Source organism: Emiliania huxleyi (genome assembly GCF_000372725.1).
Source record: "Emiliania huxleyi CCMP1516 unplaced genomic scaffold EMIHUscaffold_3, whole genome shotgun sequence".
Classification (NCBI taxonomy): domain Eukaryota; phylum Haptophyta; order Isochrysidales; family Noelaerhabdaceae; genus Emiliania; species Emiliania huxleyi.
The window spans coordinates 146,510-164,263 of NW_005199770.1; the positions used below are offsets into that span (position 1 = coordinate 146,510).

General features: G+C 66.7%; 3 protein-coding genes across 3 annotated transcripts; 2 read left to right on the forward strand and 1 right to left on the reverse strand.

Moving 5' to 3' along the window:
- Positions 1-3,672: 3,672 nt before the first annotated feature.
- Positions 3,673-4,695, reverse strand: EMIHUDRAFT_194995 (hypothetical protein; the record flags this gene model as incomplete). The annotated part of the gene is made up of 1 exon (XM_005775067.1): positions 3,673-4,695. One exon carries the CDS (start codon positions 4,693-4,695, stop codon positions 3,673-3,675), a length of 1,023 nt encoding a protein of 340 aa, XP_005775124.1.
- A 6,773-nt stretch (positions 4,696-11,468) lies between these two features.
- EMIHUDRAFT_194997 (hypothetical protein) lies at positions 11,469-12,596 on the forward strand (the record flags this gene model as incomplete). The annotated part of the gene is made up of 3 exons (XM_005775068.1): positions 11,469-12,050; positions 12,232-12,354; positions 12,474-12,596. 3 exons carry the CDS (start codon positions 11,469-11,471, stop codon positions 12,594-12,596), a joined length of 828 nt encoding a protein of 275 aa, XP_005775125.1.
- A 577-nt stretch (positions 12,597-13,173) lies between these two features.
- On the forward strand, positions 13,174-14,967 carry EMIHUDRAFT_194998 (hypothetical protein; the record flags this gene model as incomplete). The annotated part of the gene is made up of 4 exons (XM_005775069.1): positions 13,174-13,308; positions 13,531-13,589; positions 13,764-14,147; positions 14,268-14,967. 4 exons carry the CDS (start codon positions 13,174-13,176, stop codon positions 14,965-14,967), a joined length of 1,278 nt encoding a protein of 425 aa, XP_005775126.1.
- Between the last annotated feature and the right edge of the window lie 2,787 nt (positions 14,968-17,754).

A 17,754-nucleotide genomic window follows, 5' to 3' on the forward strand; every position in this document is an offset into this window, starting at 1 on the left:
GACGGCGGCGACGGCGGCGGCGGCGGCGACAGCCTCGAGCGCCTCCGCCGCGAGGTCGAGTCGCAGCGGGCGCGGATCCGCGAGCTCGAGGCGACCAACCGCGCGCAGGAGGAGGCCCTCTCGCAGCGGGACCGGCAGCTCGCGCTCGCCAGCCTCCCCGCCCCCTTCATCCGCGACATGCAGGAGGCGGAGTACGGCCGCTTCTCGCTCAGCATGCGCGAGCTCGCAAAGGCGCACAGCGGGGGCGCGCTGTGGACAAAGGTCGGCGAGACGCTCAACCCGGCCGAGATGGTGACCGACGTGCTCACCGCCTTCCGGCAGGGCCACGACCGCGCCGCGACGCAGGACCGACTCAAGCACGCGCTCACCACCTGGCTGATGCAGGTCAACGGCGACGTGCAGCGCGGCAAGTCGGCGGCGGAGGCGTTCCTCGGTCTGGTCGCGCACCTCGTCAACCAGAGCGACGAGTGCGCCGACCGCTGCTTCACCGTCCTCGTCACCGTGATGCGGGCCTGGTCGCGCGCGCTCAAGGGCAACGTCACGCGCCTCGTCGGCACCTCGGATGACGCCGCCTCGGAGCGGGCGTCCGAGGCGTCGGACGAGGAGGAGGAGGACGAGGCGGTGGACTGCGGGCACGTGCCGGTCGCCGAGCTCTCGCGCGCCAACCTGCAGCACGCAAAGTACGCCTGCCAGCAGGGCGGCATCGTCGTCATCTTCCGCTCGGGCAGCCAGCTCGACATCGCGCAGGACCTGGTCCACGAGCTCAACCGCGGCCGGCGGCGCGGCCGCAGCCCCGCGTGGCCGATCGTGGTGATGGACGAGTCGGACAAGATGCTCGGCTCGTGCAACTCCGCCGGCGTCTCCCTCCCCGGCGGCAAGACCCCCTTCCAGTACGAGCTCGCCATCACCGAGCTCTGCGGCTGGGGCGCCGGCGGGCCGGGCAGCAACCCGCCCGTGCTCGTGGTCATGGTCTCGGGGACAAACATCGGCTGCTTCTACTGGGCGGCGGCGCGGCTCGGCCTCTGCCACCTCCGCTCGGAGCGCCGCCTCTTCGAGCTGCTCGACGTCGTCAGCTTCCGCCGCGCGACGCCGCAGCAGTACATTGGGTACCTTAAGGTACGACCGCTTCACGCGCTTCGCGGGCAGCGACAACTTCGTCGCGGCCGGCCCGTCGAGCGAGTACGTCAACGAGGGGGTGCTCGAGATGTGGTCCGAGGTGGCAAACACGCCCTACGCGTGCATCCTCGACTGCACCACGCCGCGCGTCCACAACGGCGTCCCGCACAACATGCAGACGCACGCGAGCACCGTCCTCGACTGCCTCGACGGGCACGCCTCCCTGCCCGGGCTCGCGCCGCTGGGCATGGCGGTCATCTTCGTGCACGGCGGGCACAAGACCTTCCTCGGCATGCTCGGCCTCCGCTTCAGCAGCCCCGCCTGCGACGACGGCGCCGACAAGATCGAGGCGCTCGCCGACGCGATGCTGGCCGCCAGCAGCGTCGAGCCCGACCGGACGCTCGCGCGCGACTTGGGCGAGGCAGCGGACGGCCTCGCCGAGGAGATGGACGACGAGGGCGCGATCGCGGTCTCGGCGCTGCTGCCGCTCATCCACCACCTCGAGCGGCTCGGCCTCTGCCACCTCCGCTCGGAGCGCCGCCTCTTCGAGCTGCTCGACGTCGTCAGCTTCCGCCGCGCGACGCCGCAGCAGTACATTGGGTACCTTAAGGTACGACCGCTTCACGCGCTTCGCGGGCAGCGACAACTTCGTCGCGGCCGGCCCGTCGAGCGAGTACGTCAACGAGGGGGTGCTCGAGATGTGGTCCGAGGTGGCAAACACGCCCTACGCGTGCATCCTCGACTGCACCACGCCGCGCGTCCACAACGGCGTCCCGCACAACATGCAGACGCACGCGAGCACCGTCCTCGACTGCCTCGACGGGCACGCCTCCCTGCCCGGGCTCGCGCCGCTGGGCATGGCGGTCATCTTCGTGCACGGCGGGCACAAGACCTTCCTCGGCATGCTCGGCCTCCGCTTCAGCAGCCCCGCCTGCGACGACGGCGCCGACAAGATCGAGGCGCTCGCCGACGCGATGCTGGCCGCCAGCAGCGTCGAGCCCGACCGGACGCTCGCGCGCGACTTGGGCGAGGCAGCGGACGGCCTCGCCGAGGAGATGGACGACGAGGGCGCGATCGCGGTCTCGGCGCTGCTGCCGCTCATCCACCACCTCGAGCGGCGCGCGGCGCGCGAGACGGGCACCTACCGCCCCTGCGTGCCCGAGGCGTGCAAGGGAAAGTCGCCGCTCAGCACCGAGCACATCGGCATCGCCCTCTTCCTCGTGCGCCACTTCTTCCCGGGCATCCCGGTGGCGGTGGTCGGCTACAGCATGATCCGCCGCTGCCTCTCGATCGTCGCCGTCGACATCTTCGCCACCGAGACGCGCCCCCTCAACGCGGTGACGCACGGCATCATCTCCTCCTCCGCCAACGGCGCCGACGCCGGCCAGCAGACGCAGCGGGCGGCGACGACGCTCACGGCCTTCCACGCGCAGCACGGCTTTACCGAGATCAAGATGCTCTGCCCCGAGCTGGTCTGGGACATGACCGCCGGCCACGTCACCTTCAACCAGCTGCCTTGCTTCGACTCGGACCTCAACGACGCCGCCGGGAGGCGGCAGCTCCTCCGCCGCCTCGAGGCGAGCGTCGAGGCGGGAGACGCGCCCGCGCTGGCGGACGAGCAGTGGGAGCAGGCGCGGGCGTTCGAGCGGCAGGTGGCCGACGTCGGCGCGCACCCGCGCCTGCTGCGCATCGCCCGCGCGTTGGCGGCGCACATCGACATGCCGCTCGACACGCGCCGGCTCATCCAGCTGGCGGCGAGGCCGATGTTCCAGGGCGGCGCGGGCGCGATCGAGCGCGACCTGGCGGACGTGCACGCGAACCTGAGCGACATCAAGGAGGGGCGCGAGCCGGCCGACTTCCGCAGCGGCACCACCCGCCGCTCGCGCCGCGCCGCGCCCACGCTCTCGGGCTTTGCGCAGCTGATGCTGCAGATGCTCGCGCAGCGGGGCGTGTACGGCACGGCGGCGGGGCCGGCCAACGAGTCGGCGGCCTCGTCCGCGATGACGGAGCGGGAGGTGCGGCGCGCGCTCGCCCTGCTCTACCCGCACCGCATCGGCCAGCCGGGCTTCACGCCGCTGACGGCGGGCTGCGGCTTCGCGCTCAAGGGCCTGTACGACAAGGCGCACGTCTGCCGGCGGCGCCGCCGGACGGGCGCGCGCGGCCGGCAGCCGATGGAGTACTGGCTGCCGGCGCCGCGCGGCGCGGGCGCGTTCGCCTGAGGTGGCGCGGGTTGAGTGAGAGGGGCGCTCTGAGGCACGCAGCAGGCGGTGCACGCATGCGTGCGGCCCTCTCGCGCCTTGTTACGGCGCCCTGACTCGTGACTACTTTCGTGACTGACGATCGTGCGCACACTGCCCAACAGCACGGCTGAATGTAAAAAGTACAGTACCCGCACGCCACTAGAAACTCCACGGTACGTGGTTGCCCTCCCAGTACGACGTAAAAGAGAAGCGCGGTCTCTCCGCGAGACAAGCGCGGGGGGGGTCCGCCGTCTCCACACTCCTGGTCCTGCGACCTGCCACACGACCCCGATAGCGGAGGACACACACTAACGGGCTAACCCTCGCGTAGCCGCACCACCCCAGGAGCAAGAGACCGCAGGCGTGAGCGGAAGGCGCGCTGCTGCGCGCTGTCGATGGCGAGCGCGGTTAGCGAGCGGAGCGAGGCAACGCCTCGCGGGATGGTGGCTAGCGGGTTGTTGTCGAGGCTCAGCCTCTGCAGCCGCGTCAGCTTCTCGAGGCCCTCCACCGACGTCAGCTGGTTGTTGTCGAGGGCCAGCTGCTGCAGCTGCGTCAGCTTCTCGACGCCCTCCACCGACGTCAGCTGGTTGTTCATGATAGTCAGGAACTGCAGCTGCGTCAGCTTCTCGAGGCCCTCCACCGACGTCAGCTGGTTGTTGGAGAGGCGCAGCGCCTGCAGCTGCGTCAGCTTCTCGAGGCCCTCCACCGACGCCAGCTGGTTGTTGGAGAGGCGCAGCGCCTGCAGCTGCGTCAGCTTCTCGAGGCCCTCCACCGACGCCAGCTGGTTGTTGTGGAGGTGCAACTCAAACAGCAGCGTCAGCTTCTCGAGGCCCTCCACCGACGCCAGCTGGTTGTTGTGGAGGTGCAGCCTCTGCAGCTGCTCCAGCTTCTCGAGGCCCGCCACCGACGTCAGCTGGTTGTTGTCGAGGGCCAGCTGCTGCAGCTGCGTCAGCTTCTCGACGCCCTCCACCGACGTCAGCTGGTTGTTCATGATAGTCAGGAACTGCAGCTGCGTCAGCTTCTCGAGGCCCTCCACCGACGTCAGCTGGTTGTTGGAGAGGCGCAGCGTCTGCAGCTGCGTCAGCTTCTCGAGGCCCTCCACCGACGTCAGCTGGTTGTTGTTGAGGTACAGCCTCTGAAGCTGCGTCAGCGTCTCGAGGCCCGCCACCGACGTCAGCTGGTTGTTGTTGAGGTCCAGGTACTGCAACTGCGACAGCTTCTCGAGACCCTCCACCGACGTCAGCTGGTTGTTGTTGAGGTGTAGCGTCTGCAGCTGCGTCAGCTTCTCGAGGCCCTCCACCGACCTCAGCTGGTTGTTGGTAAGGAACAGCTCCAACATCTTCACAGCTGCAGCTGACACACACACTCACACACACACTTCGCGATTGGCAAAGGAATCTTCGCTTGGCGCTCAAAATTCACACAAGCGAGCGCTAGTGAACGCCCAGGGAACCGATATGCCTTACAGTATTTTTATACAATACTCAGGTCCCGCTAGCAAGTCATGAACAGGGTAAGGGAGGGAGGGAGAGCAAACAACTGGGAAGTTCACAGCTGAGCTTACCCAGAGAACGCCGTTCTCACCCACAAGCGAGCGCTAGTGAACGCCCAGGGAACCGATATGCAATCCCCAACCGCCCGAGCGCCCGAGGTGGGCGCTCGGAGGCTGGAGGCATGAGAAAGCCGACATGCGCGGGGCGCACGAGCGGCGGAGCGAGAGCGGGCTCGCGTATGGAGTGTGTGTGTGTGTGTGTGTGTGTGTGTGTGTGTGTGTGTGTGTGTGTGTGTGTGTGTGTGTGTGTGTGTGTGTGTGTGTGTGTGTGTGTGTGTGTGTGTGTGTGTGTGTGTGGCACGCGCGTGTGGATCTCCATGCGTCCGTGCGCGTGTGTGACGAGGGAGCTAGCTCGTCGGCTCGCCAGGCTCCGCTGTGTCAGCAGCGCCGCGGCGGCGCTCCCACGACGGTGGAAGCGCCTGGTAGGATCCGTCCAGGAGCCAGCCGAGAAGCTCGTAGGCCTCGGGCGACGGCAGCACCGACGGGTCCATGTAGTGAAGCTCGCGTGTCCGGCCGTTCTGAGACCAGCCGCCGAGCCAGTTGCCCCGAAAGCGGGGCAGCCGGATGGCCTCCGCGGCGCTCGAGCCGCCAGAGCGCAGCGAGTGGCCGAGGTAGACGAAGCCGGCCGGAGCCCGCACGCCCTCCTCGTCGAGCGTCTCGCTCACCCAGCCCGCCATGTGACGCTTCAGCGGCCGCCGCTCGCCACGAAGCTCCTCTACGCGAGCATCATCCACCGCGTCATGGTGCACGTCTCCGCGGCGGCCAAGGTGGAGCATGTGGCAGCGCCGCCCGGCTTCAAGCTTGAGGGCGACGACGAGTTCCACGCCGCCGTCGACCCGCAGAACCACACGCTGCTGGCCTTCGCGAAGAAGGAGTGGCCCGCGCTCATCCAGCAGTATCTCACCTTTCCTCCCGTCGGGCCGCTCGCGCACCATCACGCTCAAGTTCGTGGCGTACACAGTGATGCCGCTGTGGCAGACGCTCACCTATGTCCCAGACACCGACGGTGCGTGCGCACCTTCTGCGGCGAGAGAATAGCCCACACCTCACCAGTTCTGTGATCTGTGCTGTCACGCTGCTGATGGTTGCCGCCCACCACGGACACGGGCGGCTGGTCGACTTGCTGCTGCAGCGTGGGGCGAAGGTCAACCTGCAGAACAGCGACGGCGGTACCGCGCTGATTCTCGCCGCCCACCACGGCCACGAGCGGGTGGTCGACTTGCTGCTACAGCACGGCGCAGAGATCAACCTGCAGGACAGCGTCGGCTGCACTGTGCTGATTCTCGCCGCCCACCACGGCCACGAGCGGGTGGTCGAGTTGCTGCTGCAGCACGGCGCTGAGGTCAACCTGCAGAACAGCAACGGCACCACCGCACTGATGCGCGCCGCAATCGGAGCCCACGAGCGAATGTTAGGGCTGCTGCTACAGCACGGCGCGGAGGTCAATCTGCAGAGCAGCAACAGCTACACCGCGCTGATGGGCGCCGCTTTTGGAGGCCACGAGCAGGTGGTCGAGCTGCTGATATCGGCGAGGCCGAAGGTGGCGGCGGCGGGAGCGGCGGCGGGGACGGCGAGGCCGATGGCGGCGGCAGGGAGGGCGGAGCCGACGGCGGCGGCGGGGAGGGCGAGGCCGGCGTCGGCTTGGGCGCCTTGTCCGGAGAGTAGGGAGGCGATGCCGGCGGACAGGTTTTGACGATCGTGCCCACCGCCGGGAAGTCGTTGGCCCCAATCCTGACGGACTCGCCGCACGCAAGGAGGACCTTCGTGATTTCGGTTCTGCCGAAGACGTCCTGCAGCGCGGGCGGTGCGTGGCGGCTGGCGTGGGGTGTCGGAAGAAAGCGGGAGGGGAGGAGGGGGGGGGCGCACATTGCCCAAATCGAGTGTTGTTGCGTTGGTCAGGTCGAGGGTGCCGGTGAGCTTCGTGCAGCCGTAGAAGGCCCAGTTTCTAATCTCGAGGCTCGGCCCGAAGGTGACGGAGGTGATGTCGGTGTTATAGCGGAAGGCTTGCTGCAGCGATAGGGCGGGGGGCGTGGCGGCTCGCGTTTGGGCGTCGGGAGAAAGCGGGAGGGCAGGGGGCGGAGCGCGCACAGTGGCGATGGTGACGCGGTTGGTTGCGACACTCAGGTCGAGGTTGCCGGCAAGCGTCGAACCGTCGAAGGCGTTCGCGCCGATGTTCTCGAGGCTCGACCCGAACGTGACGGACTTGACACCGATGTACTTTCCATCCAGCCCATGGGTCCCCACATAGCGACCTCTGTTGAAACCATTGCACTCTTGAAAGGCCCCCTGCGAAGCAAGGGAGTGCGGGTCCCGGCGTGGAGCGCGCCGGACGAGCGTGGGGGGTAGCGAGTGCTGCTTTTGAGCTGGATGGGCGGGCGCACCGGGGGAATGGAGGTCTCGGACGAGCAGTCGAGGTGTCCACTCTCGTCGATACCGCCGTTGCAGATATTTAACTCGCAAGGTGTTTGGGCGAACACGCCTGCGGCACACGCAGAGGCGGTGATCCACGCGGCTGCTGGAGGTGGGCTCATCTGGAGGTGGGCAAGGTTACGCACGGCGTGCGCAGCTGACGAGCAGCAGGAGGAAGCGCTTCATGAGTGTCCCTCTCGGTACAACCGAGATTCAGAAGCGGCCTGCCGTAGGGGTGGCTGACTGGTGCTCGAGGAGTGCTGGATTCGACCTTTTTGCGGGGTAAGGTATGGTATATTCAGGGCCAAAAGGGTGGGGGGGTATGTCCGCTGCCATTCTCGAAAACTTCGCAGTGGCGCATCGCACCGCCGCCCGGCCGCACCGCACTCTCCCGCCCGCCCGCAGGCACCGCCCTCGCCTCTCCGTCTCCGCGCCGCGCCAAGCGGCAGCGAGTGAACCTCGCCGCACACTCCCCCATATCTCCCCCATATCTCCCCATATCTCGAGTGAGCCTCGCCGCCGCCTCCGCCGGAGGAAGTGTCCGCGAGACTTCTCCGACCCTTCCCTGACCCTTCCTGCAGGTCTCGAGCGCCGCCTCGGCGACGGAAGGAAGCTCACGGCACCGCGCAGCGGACGCGTGAGGTACCATCGTCGCTGGAAACGACGCTCGCGGCACCGCATAGCGGACGCGCGAGGCACCATCGGTTTCCATACACAAGCGGAAGCTCGCGGCACCGCATAGCGGACGCGCGAGGTACCGTCATCAACAGCGGCGCGGCGAGACAACTCGGCGCGTCTCTCAGGGGTGAGCTCTTATCACCATCGCCCATCGGCATCTGTCCGTAGTCATCTGCGTTTGCATCATGGCTGATTGGCGAGCGTCACGACATAATCGCCATCATCCTCATGCCCAACTTGCGCGTAGGGAGGAGGAGGCTGCGCTGCGCAAGCACGGGCGGGAGGGGTTTCTCCTGCGGAGGAGTCGTGCGTGCGCAGGGCTCCTCTTTGCGAATACTCCCTACATACATCTCGTACCTGTTCTACCAGAGAAGGTTGCTTCCCCCAGGATTAGTCTTCTCTACTGACGGGACGAACTAAGGGCGGCTGGGCGGGGCTGCGGCCGGAGTTAGCATGGCTCGTCAGAGCCGAGACCCCGGCGAGGCGGCGCTCCGATGGGCGGCTACCTGCCAGTCGCGAGGTTCTAACCGCTGCAGATCGGCGACAAATAAACTATGCCAGCGGGAGATATTCGGCAGATATGTGTATCTCCCGATCTCATGCCGGTGATGGATACGTGGTGCGTCCCTTCTTGTGTTGCGTTTCGGACGTCCCGCCTTCGTTGTGTTCTCCCCGTCCGCCAGCGAGACGCTCAGTAGTCAGTTGCTGGCGGCCGCAGTCTTTCTGTGGCCCACCCACCTCTCCCTTGTGTTTTGTCTGGGGAGGGGTTTCTCCTGCGGAGTCGTGCGTGCGCGGGGCTCCTCTTTGCGAATACTCCCTACATACATCTCGTACACTGAGACGTTACCCGTAGTACTAGTACCGTACTAGTAGCCTAGGGTCTACGGCTTTCCAGAGAACGATTGGAGAGTGGTGTACGTGTCGTTGCGCGTGTAGGAATTAGGTTGAGGAGGGAAACTGCATAATTCCTATAGTATCGGTAGCACGCTAACGGCACACAATTCTATACCCGATGTCCTTCGGCCCACTCCATCGATCGTCCGTGGGTGGCCGTGAACAGCGCCACGCCACCACGAAGGAAGAAACAGCCCTCTCCGCCCGACCCCCTTCTAGAGACAGCAGCGCGCATCTCTTCCCGGTGAGGGAAGGAGGGGGGGGGGGGGGAGACCCGAGTGCCAGAGTAGCGGGAGTACCCCCGACTGACGCGAGTCGGGGGGAAAGCGAGTCCATGGGAGACGGACACCAAGGCACTAACTTCATCACTCATTCGCCCCGCGCGATCTAGCAAGCCCTGGACGATGGGTCCTAGCACTTAGGATCGGCGGCCAGCTTCCCGCATATGCGCACATATGGGCAGGTTACGGGCTGGGGGGATCCGCCAAGGGGGAGAGAATGGAGGGGGGAGACTATGCGTGCCCGTTTTTCTAACACGCAATTTTTTTTCTTAATGCCCGCCAGTCCCGTGCCCAGTGTTGTGCGAGGTAGCTGTTGTAAAATTCTTAATGCCCGCAACCCCCTGTAGGCAAACCCCGCAAAGTCGAAAGTGACCCGTTTTTACCCACCCACGGCCGTGCGCGCGTATCTTAGCTAAGGTACGTGGCCACACGCGCGCGCGCGCACACGGCAACCGGGACTTACACGCGCGACACGAGGGACTGTGTATCCTTGCCTGCCTCGGGGGAGAATAGCCGCCCTCACCCGCTGTGCCGCGCATCGAGCTCGGCGGGGCCTTATACGTGTCATTCTGTGCCGGCGCGTATCTTAGCCAAGATACGCGGCCACACGTGCAGACGCGTATAGCGGTACTCGCGCCACACGTGCAGCCGCCTATCTTGGCCAACAAAGGCGGACGTGAGCGCGTGAAACGGCCCGTCGGCGAAGGCGACTCGCGCTGGCACGTGCACAGAGGGATGTTGACATACGCGGCTACACGTGTGGGCGCCTATCTAGGGGAACATACGCGCCCCATGCGTGGGCGTGTATGTCACGCGGTACGCGGCTGCGAGTGCAGCCGCCTTTGTTGGCCAAGATAGGCGGCTGCACGTACGTGTGGGCGCGAGTACCGCTATACGCGTCTGCACGTGTGGCCGCGTATCTTGGCTAAGATACGCGCCGGCACAGAATGACACGTATAAGGCCCCGCCGAGCTCGATGAACGCCAGCGGGTGAGGGCGGCTATTCTCCCCCGAGGCAGGCGAGGATACGCAGTCCCTCGTGTCGCGCGTGTAAGTCCCGGTTGCCGTGCGCGCCAGCGCGTGTGGCCGCGTACCTTAGCTAAGATACGCGCGCACGGCCGTGGGTGGGTAAAAACGGGTCACTTTGCGGGGTTTGCCCCCACGGTAGCCCACACTGTGTGTGTGTGTCTCGCGCCTTGCGGGGGGGGAGCGGAAAGGAGGAACCTCTTCCCAAGAGCACCACTCTTGGAGCGCCGCCACTACCACCCAGAGCGCTGCAAGCAGCCCCGGGCAATGACGGCTTACCGCCCACCCAGCCCCCCCTCGGCACACCCCGGCAGCCAATGTGTGACGGCTCGAACCCGCTAAGCCATCCCGCAAGCGGGATGGCCCGCCACTCGAACCCGCAAGCGGGTGTACGAACCGCGAGCGGCTCGCACTCGTGACACGCAGGCGTCCGACAGACGGCGCCGGGGCTAGGCGACCGAAGAGGAACTACGGCAAGAACCGCACACCACCCGCTGACGAGCGCTCGCGGAACTGGTCCGCGGCGCCCGCCAGGGGCGTGCGCGAGACAGGGCTCGAAGCCCTTTTCTGTGAGCAGGGATTCCCTCCCGGCGGGGGTTGTGGCGGAGAGCCGGCATGGGAATCGCCGGCCCCCACCCAGGGGGTGCCCCTGACAGGCGCCGCAAGCGGTGCCCGACAGGGGCGGGTGCCCCCACCCCGAGGGGTGGGGGCGGGGTCGGGGCCCAAAGTGATTCGGCCTATCGCCTCGGCAAGGTCCTCGGTGCGATTCTCCACGGTGTCGTCGAGCGAAAGCGCGGTAGCCGCGGAGGTGATGACGTCGACATCGGTGGAATCGGCTGGGTCAACGTCAATGTCGATAGCTCTTTCACGTCGGATCCCCTTGTTGTCTCCGATGTGTCGCGCCTGCGCGCTCGGCGTGTATGAAATCCATACCACCCCATGCTCCACGACTGGGGCTTTAGGCTGCGAGGGCGGGGCGCTAGGCGGCGGTCTGTTTTCGGGAGAGTCGGGTGGGTCATCGGCGTAGCTAGAGGCCCCATCACCGATGTCGTCGAGTGGGATGGTTGTACCTCCTCCGTTAATAACCACGTCGTCGCCCACGGTGCTGCTCTCCCCGGCGTCTGCGTCTGTTGGGAGCCACGCGCACAGGCTTCCCAGCTTTCCCACGGGGCGGCGCGAACATCTAACGAGCAGCCGAGCGTGGACGCCAGACACTGTGGACGAGACACTTGACCGCGCAGCGGCCGCTCCACTGCGCAACCTTCGTCCGGCATGGCGGCCGCCGCGCTATGCGACGGCGACGTCAAGATGGTCATCTGGGATCTGGACGGCACACTGTGGCGCGGCACGCTCGACGAGGCGGACGCTGACGATGACCTTGCCGACGGCTCTCTCGCGCCGCTCATTCGTCTGCTCGCTCAGCGAGGCATCGTGTCGTCGGTCTGCTCGTTCAACGACGAGGAGCGCGCTCGTGCGGCGCTGCAGCGGCTCGGCGTGTGGGAACTCATCGTCTTTCCCGCAATCTCGTTCGACTCGGCCTTCTCCAAGCCCGCCGCCATCCGCGCCACGCTCTCCGCGGCCGGGCTGTCTCCCGCCAACGCGCTCTTCTGCGACGACGAGCCGCGGCACCGTGCGGCAGCCGCCGCCGCGCTGCCCGGCCTGCTGACGTGCGCTCCTTCGCTCCTCCCGCCAGAGTCGGCCCTGAGACGGTGCGGCAGCGCCGACCCGGGCTGCTCCCGGCTGCAAAAGTACCGCCTGCTCGAGGCGCGGCGGCGGGCAGAGGCGGCGGCCGTGTCGCAGGCCGGGGCGGGTGACGCCGCTGCGCAGCGATTCCTCGACAGCTGCGAGGTGGTTGTGCGGCTGAGGCCGCTGCGGGGCGCGAGCGACGAGGCAGCTCGACGGACGGAGGGGAGTCACCCTTACCACGAGCAGCCCGCGACACGTCGACGGCGCTCCTATAGGACCTCGTCCGGCTCGTGGCGCTGACGCAGTTTCCTGGAACCTTCCTGGAACCTTCCTGGAGCCTTCCTCCTAGGACCTCGACCGGCTCGTGGCGCTGACGCAGCGGACGAACCGGCTCAACTACACGCGGCGGAGGCGAGGCTGCCGCTGGGGGCGGACCACCCCGCACCTTCCCGGAGCCTGCACGGAGCCTTCCGTGAGCATGCCCGCAGGCGGGGCTGGTACTGGGAGCTGCTCGAGCGCGACACGGACCTGCTCGCGCCAGACCGCGCGGGAGGCGGGCGGGGCGGCGGGCTCGAGAGCTTCGCGTGGAAGGTGTACGTGTCGGACAGGTTCGGAGAGCACGGCCTGGCGGGACTCGTGGCCGTCCGGCGCGGCGCGCTGCGCCACTTTCTTTTTTCGTGCCGCCTGCTCGGGCTCCACGTCGAGGACGCCTGAGATATGGGGAGATATGGGGAGATGTGGGGAGATATGGGGAGATGTGGGGAGGTATGGGGAGATATGGGGAGATATGGGGAGATACGACCTGCTCGGGCTCCACGTCGAGGACACCGCCCGCCAAACAGCGCCTCCGTATCGCCGCCCTCCTGTCATCTGCCTCGACCCGCTCCCATCAGGCCGCCGTCTACCAGCGCCTCCTCGCCTCGCACGCGCTCCTCCCTCCGCCCGCCGGTGCGCTGCCGCCGCAGCAGCACGAGGCGCTGCTGCGGCAGCGAGCGAGCCATGTGAAGGTCGAGCTCGAGGACGTGTCGAGGACGTGTCGTGGACGTGTGCCGGGGGAGGAGGCGGCCGAGCCCATGGCGGCGGGCTGCGGGGGGGCCGATTTTGCGGGGGGGGCGCCGCCGCGCGCACTCGCGTGTGGCTACTGCAGCCTCGCGCCGCTCGGCAGCCTGCTCGAGGGTCGCGGCTGGGCGGTTGAGATGGCGAGCGGCGAGCATGAGACATGGGGAGATGTGGGGAGATATGGGGAGATGGCGAGCGGCGAGCATGAGCCCCCCCCCCCCATGTGCGTCGGATGAAGGAAGGCGTGATCAGCCGGCCATCCCTTGGTCAGGCGACCGACGAGTACGAGCGCTTCGCCGTCGGCTCGCTGCTCGCCCTTCGCCAGTACTGCTCCTCGCCCGCTGCCGCCGCCGCGATTGAGCGCGAGGTGGAGGCTGCCGCTGCGAGGGCGGCAGAGGAGGCGGGGGAGGAGGCAGAGGAGGTGGGGGAGGAGGCAGCGGCGGCGGAGGCGGCGGCGGAGGAGGCGGAGGAGGTGGGGGAGACAGGCGAGGAGGCGGGTGAGAAGGCGGCGAGGGAGGAGGCGAGGGAGGCAGGGGAGGAGGGACTTGCGGCTGCGGCGCGGTCGCCTCGCCTCTTCGAGCGCGAGCAGGGTGCGATGCGCGGCGGGCAGTACGACGTGGTCGTGTGGGACCTGGAGCGTGAGCTTCTGTGGCCCGTCGCCACTTGCAGCGGCGGCGGCGGCGGCGGCGGTAGCGGCGGCGGCGATGGCGGCGGCACGCTGCTGCTACCGGTCGATCTGCAGCACGCGCTGCCTCGCTGCCGTTGCCCTCTGGTAGCGGCGTGGGCTGAGCTGTGGAGAGTCAGCCACGGCACCCCCCGCAGAGAGGAGCTCACGGACGCGCGGCTGCTGAGCGGCGTCGTGGTGGCGGCGCAGATCCGCTGGCTGCGCAGCGCCCTCCCGGCGGAGACGTCGCTGCTGTTGCTCGACGTGCCACCTGTTTGGGAGGACGGGTCGCCCACCCACTCTCCGGGCTGGCAGCGCACACTCGCCGCCTTCCCCGCGTCGCTGCGGCGCGGCCTCGAGCAACGCGTCGCTTGCGCCTCCGTTGAGGTTGGGCGTGTGGCGGAGGAGCTGCCCAACACGGCCTTCGTGCGGCGCGCGGCGGCGCTGCGGGAAGGCGACTTGCTCGAGTGGGTGCACACCACCCGCAGGGCGGCCGCCGAGACGGCGGCGGCGGTGGTGCACGCCTATGCCGATGCTCGCGCGTGCTCGCGCTGCTCAGGCGAGAGAGACGCTGCTGGCTGCTTCGGAGAGGACTCGGACGGAGACATCGACGTCCCCCGCCGCCGCCCCCGCCGCCCGAGGGCGGACGAGCCGCCTCGGAGGTCGCCCGTGCCCAAGGCGGCACGGCCGGAGGCGCCGCCTTGGGCTCTCTTGGACGGCGTCTTCACGCCGTCGGAGCTCGCGCGCGTGATCGCCCTCTGCGAGCAGCTCGACCGCTCGGCAGTCAGGGACCCCGAGATCGCCGGCTTCAAGCTGGCGACGACGACCGTGGTCCACTACTCCGTCTCTGCCGACGGCGCGCCGTCGTTTGCCGGCGACGAGCCGCCGGACCCGCTCCTCGACACTGGCTGGCTCTTCCGCCCGCTCGTGGCGGCGTTGCGGCGCGGAGACGCTGCGCTGGGCGGGGCCCTGCCTCAGAGAGCTTTTTGCACGTCGGTGCAGTACAACCGGTACCACCGAGGCGACCACTTTGAGCATTTCCACGTGGACGAGGTGGAGTGCGAGACGGCGTACAAGTCGCTCTCGCTCGTGCTCTTCCTCAGCCGGCCCGACGAGTACGGAGGCGGCGAATTCGAGCTGAGGAGGGGCGAGGGCGGGCAGGTGACGGCGCTGCGCCCGGACGCCAACAGCGCCGCGGTCTTTTGCGCGCGAGAGGTCTTCCACCGCGTGCGGCGCGTCACGCGCGGCGCGCGGCGGACGCTGGTGCTGTGGGCGTGTGCCACCCGCGCGAGCGCGGTGTGCGACGGCCCCGCCGAGCCTTGCGTGGCGTTTGGTCGGATTGGTGCCTCGCCGTTTCTTTAGCCATTTGCGGTGTGAATGTGGGTTCTATGAATGCAGGGCGGGGGGGGGCACGCTCTGTCGTCGCTGCGCGGAGGCTCGGCGGAGGTCGCCGGACACGCACGACACGCGACAGCGGCGACACCACATGGGCGACACGCTGCGCGGTCAGTCGACACACATCTTCTCACATGACAGGTCGCAGGGAAGGGGCCAAAGTACGTAAAGAAAACATGCTAGGGGGCTCCTAACACTGCAGAACGCCACCCTCTACTCGGAGCTAAAGAACCCACCCCACCACACGCATGTGCATGTGCATGAGATGTGCATGTGCAGGTGCATGGAATTTTTTGACGAGCGACTTGGATGCGCGAAAGATAAGTGCAAAGTGGTGGCTGTGACCTGTGACGGTGGTGCGGAGCCGTGTTGTCAGGGCGCAGGAGAGCTCGGATCACTGTCAGTGTGTCGGTGCTCAGCAGCGCCTCGGCCTTGCAGCGTCTCGCGCTCACTCTCTCGCAATCGAGTAACACGCTGTTCATCTCTTCACGGACGTTTTGATCTATCGCCAAAGCCGTTGCTGCTCTTTCGTTTGCAGGTCCATCAATCCATAAGTAGTACAAGACAACTCGTTTACGGTTGGCATGCCTGAACGCCGGGCGTCTCGCCGCCCGGACACGGCTGGCGCGGGTCAATCATGTTCTTCTCCTGAGGCTCAGATACAGAGTCTGGGAGAATGGCACAGAGCGCAACCACACAGGGAAAGAAAAGGAGGTAAGCCGACTGGTTGAAGGTCGGGCAGAAGAACAGCCCGTCGCGCCCAGCGAGTGCCTTGACTTTGCCCTGTGCTGCGCGCGCCACCTCGACGGCGTTCTCGGCGAGGCACTTTCGTACATCTACGTCCGTTTACCCACATTTTTAAAAAAATGACGCCGAGTCGTCACAAGTCATCGTCATCCCCATTGTCGGCGCGACGGCGACTCAAATGCCCAGATCCTCTCATAGACTCCAGCCCCCTGGCGCGCCCGTCGGCGTGCGCGATAGTTCTCGGCATGCGTCATCGTCCACCCGAAGCAGCTCGCTCGTGCCGGAGCAGCTGACTCAGCTGACCAACGTCATCGCGAAGCCCACCACGCGGCCGTGGCGCAGCAAATTCCCTGTCTCCCTTCGTTCGATCATGCTGGCTCTTTCTATGCTGGCTCCAGCATAGACCAGCCGTGGAGCGCCGAGGAGGACGCCCTCCTGCACAGCTTCGTCCAAACGCTCGGCCACCAGTGGAAGAAGATCGCCGAGCTGCTGCCCGCCCGCTCGAAGAGCTCGACCAGAAACCGCTGGACCCGCATCAGCAAGGCCGCCTTTAAGGCGGCTGGCAGCGCTAGGCCAAGCAGCCAGGGCTACCTGTGCCGCCGCTGCGGGCTTCCGAAGAAGGGCCACCACTGCGGAGTACCGGCAGAGGAGCAGCCCGTGCTTCCGTCGAGCGCCCCTGTGCCGCTAGGCTTCGATCTGCCAAGGCGGAGGTCGGTGTCGGAGGAGGAAAACCGAAACCGTTTGGGTGCCCCACAAAAACCCAAACGCTACAGCCTAAGCGTCACACCTCCCCCTCACGTCCCCCCCCCCCTTGGGGACGTAGCGCACGCCCTTACTCGGAGAGAGTGGGGGGGGAGGGGGGGTCTGGGGGAATAGGAGGAGCCTTCGAGCTCGGAGTTAGGTCCACAGTAGAGAGGCCGGCATTTAACCCCTAAACGGCTACCGAAACGGGGTGCCCGGAAGGGCGATATCACGGCGGCCTAACTGTGCCTCCGTGCGCTCGCCACATACCCCCTGCTGCCCGAGGGTCGTGTTAGCACTTTATTGGGCACATACAGAGGCGGTGGGAAGCCACCACGTTCCCTTCAAATTTCCCGCCACCGAGCTCCGGAGCGCGCTCTGCACGAGCTCCTGGGACGCGGTTTCGTCTTTCGATCCCAGACGGTCGTCGCACGTCGGCGCCCCAGTGAGGTCCGCCGTCATAGGTGTAGCACGCTACTAGACACACTGCCTCCAAGTTGAGCGGTGGAAAATTGTGACGAAGCCACGCACCGAGGCGCCGGCGTCCCTCTGGCAATCTGCCACCGACAGCAACACGCCTTTGATCACCGGCTGCTTGCGCTCCGCATACTCTCCAGAAGCTGTTGGTTGTGTGGCTGGTGATACTTCTATCAGCCTTCCTCATGCACAATGTTGCCGTTGAGCTACGAGGCTGCAACCCGTCGTCATTTGAGTTTGCTGCCAGCCACACACAGCGCGTTCCTGCTGCACGAATGGTTGGACAGGTGTGAACAACACCTCGTGGGGGCGGCACCGCAGGCGTCCATTGAGGGGTCCAGGTGATAGCCCTGGGCGGACAATCCATACGCCTAGTTGGACTTCAGATCGCCCGATCGCGTCCCGGTGAACTGACGTCGGATTTGTGACGCCGCCGCACCGCGCCGCGGCCGGGGGCCCTCTGGAGGCTGAGGATGGCCGTGGCGGACCTAGACGAGCTCTGGGAGGTAAAGTGTCAGTGTATATATTGTAGAGGCTGACCACGTGCACAATATCTCTCACTCTAGCTAAGCCAGGGGAGGCTATTCTGGGCGTCCACACGGCTTGCACTGGTGACCCTCGCGACAAAGCGAGCGCGTCCGGCAGAGCGACTGAAGAATCGAGGACAGAGTCACAAATCCCGCTTGTTGTGCATGTTTTGAGGTCGGACAGTGCTGCTGTCTTCTCCACGCAGCAGCCGACGCCACCAGGCCTCGGTAGGCTACAACTTTCCACTCCCCACCATCTAGC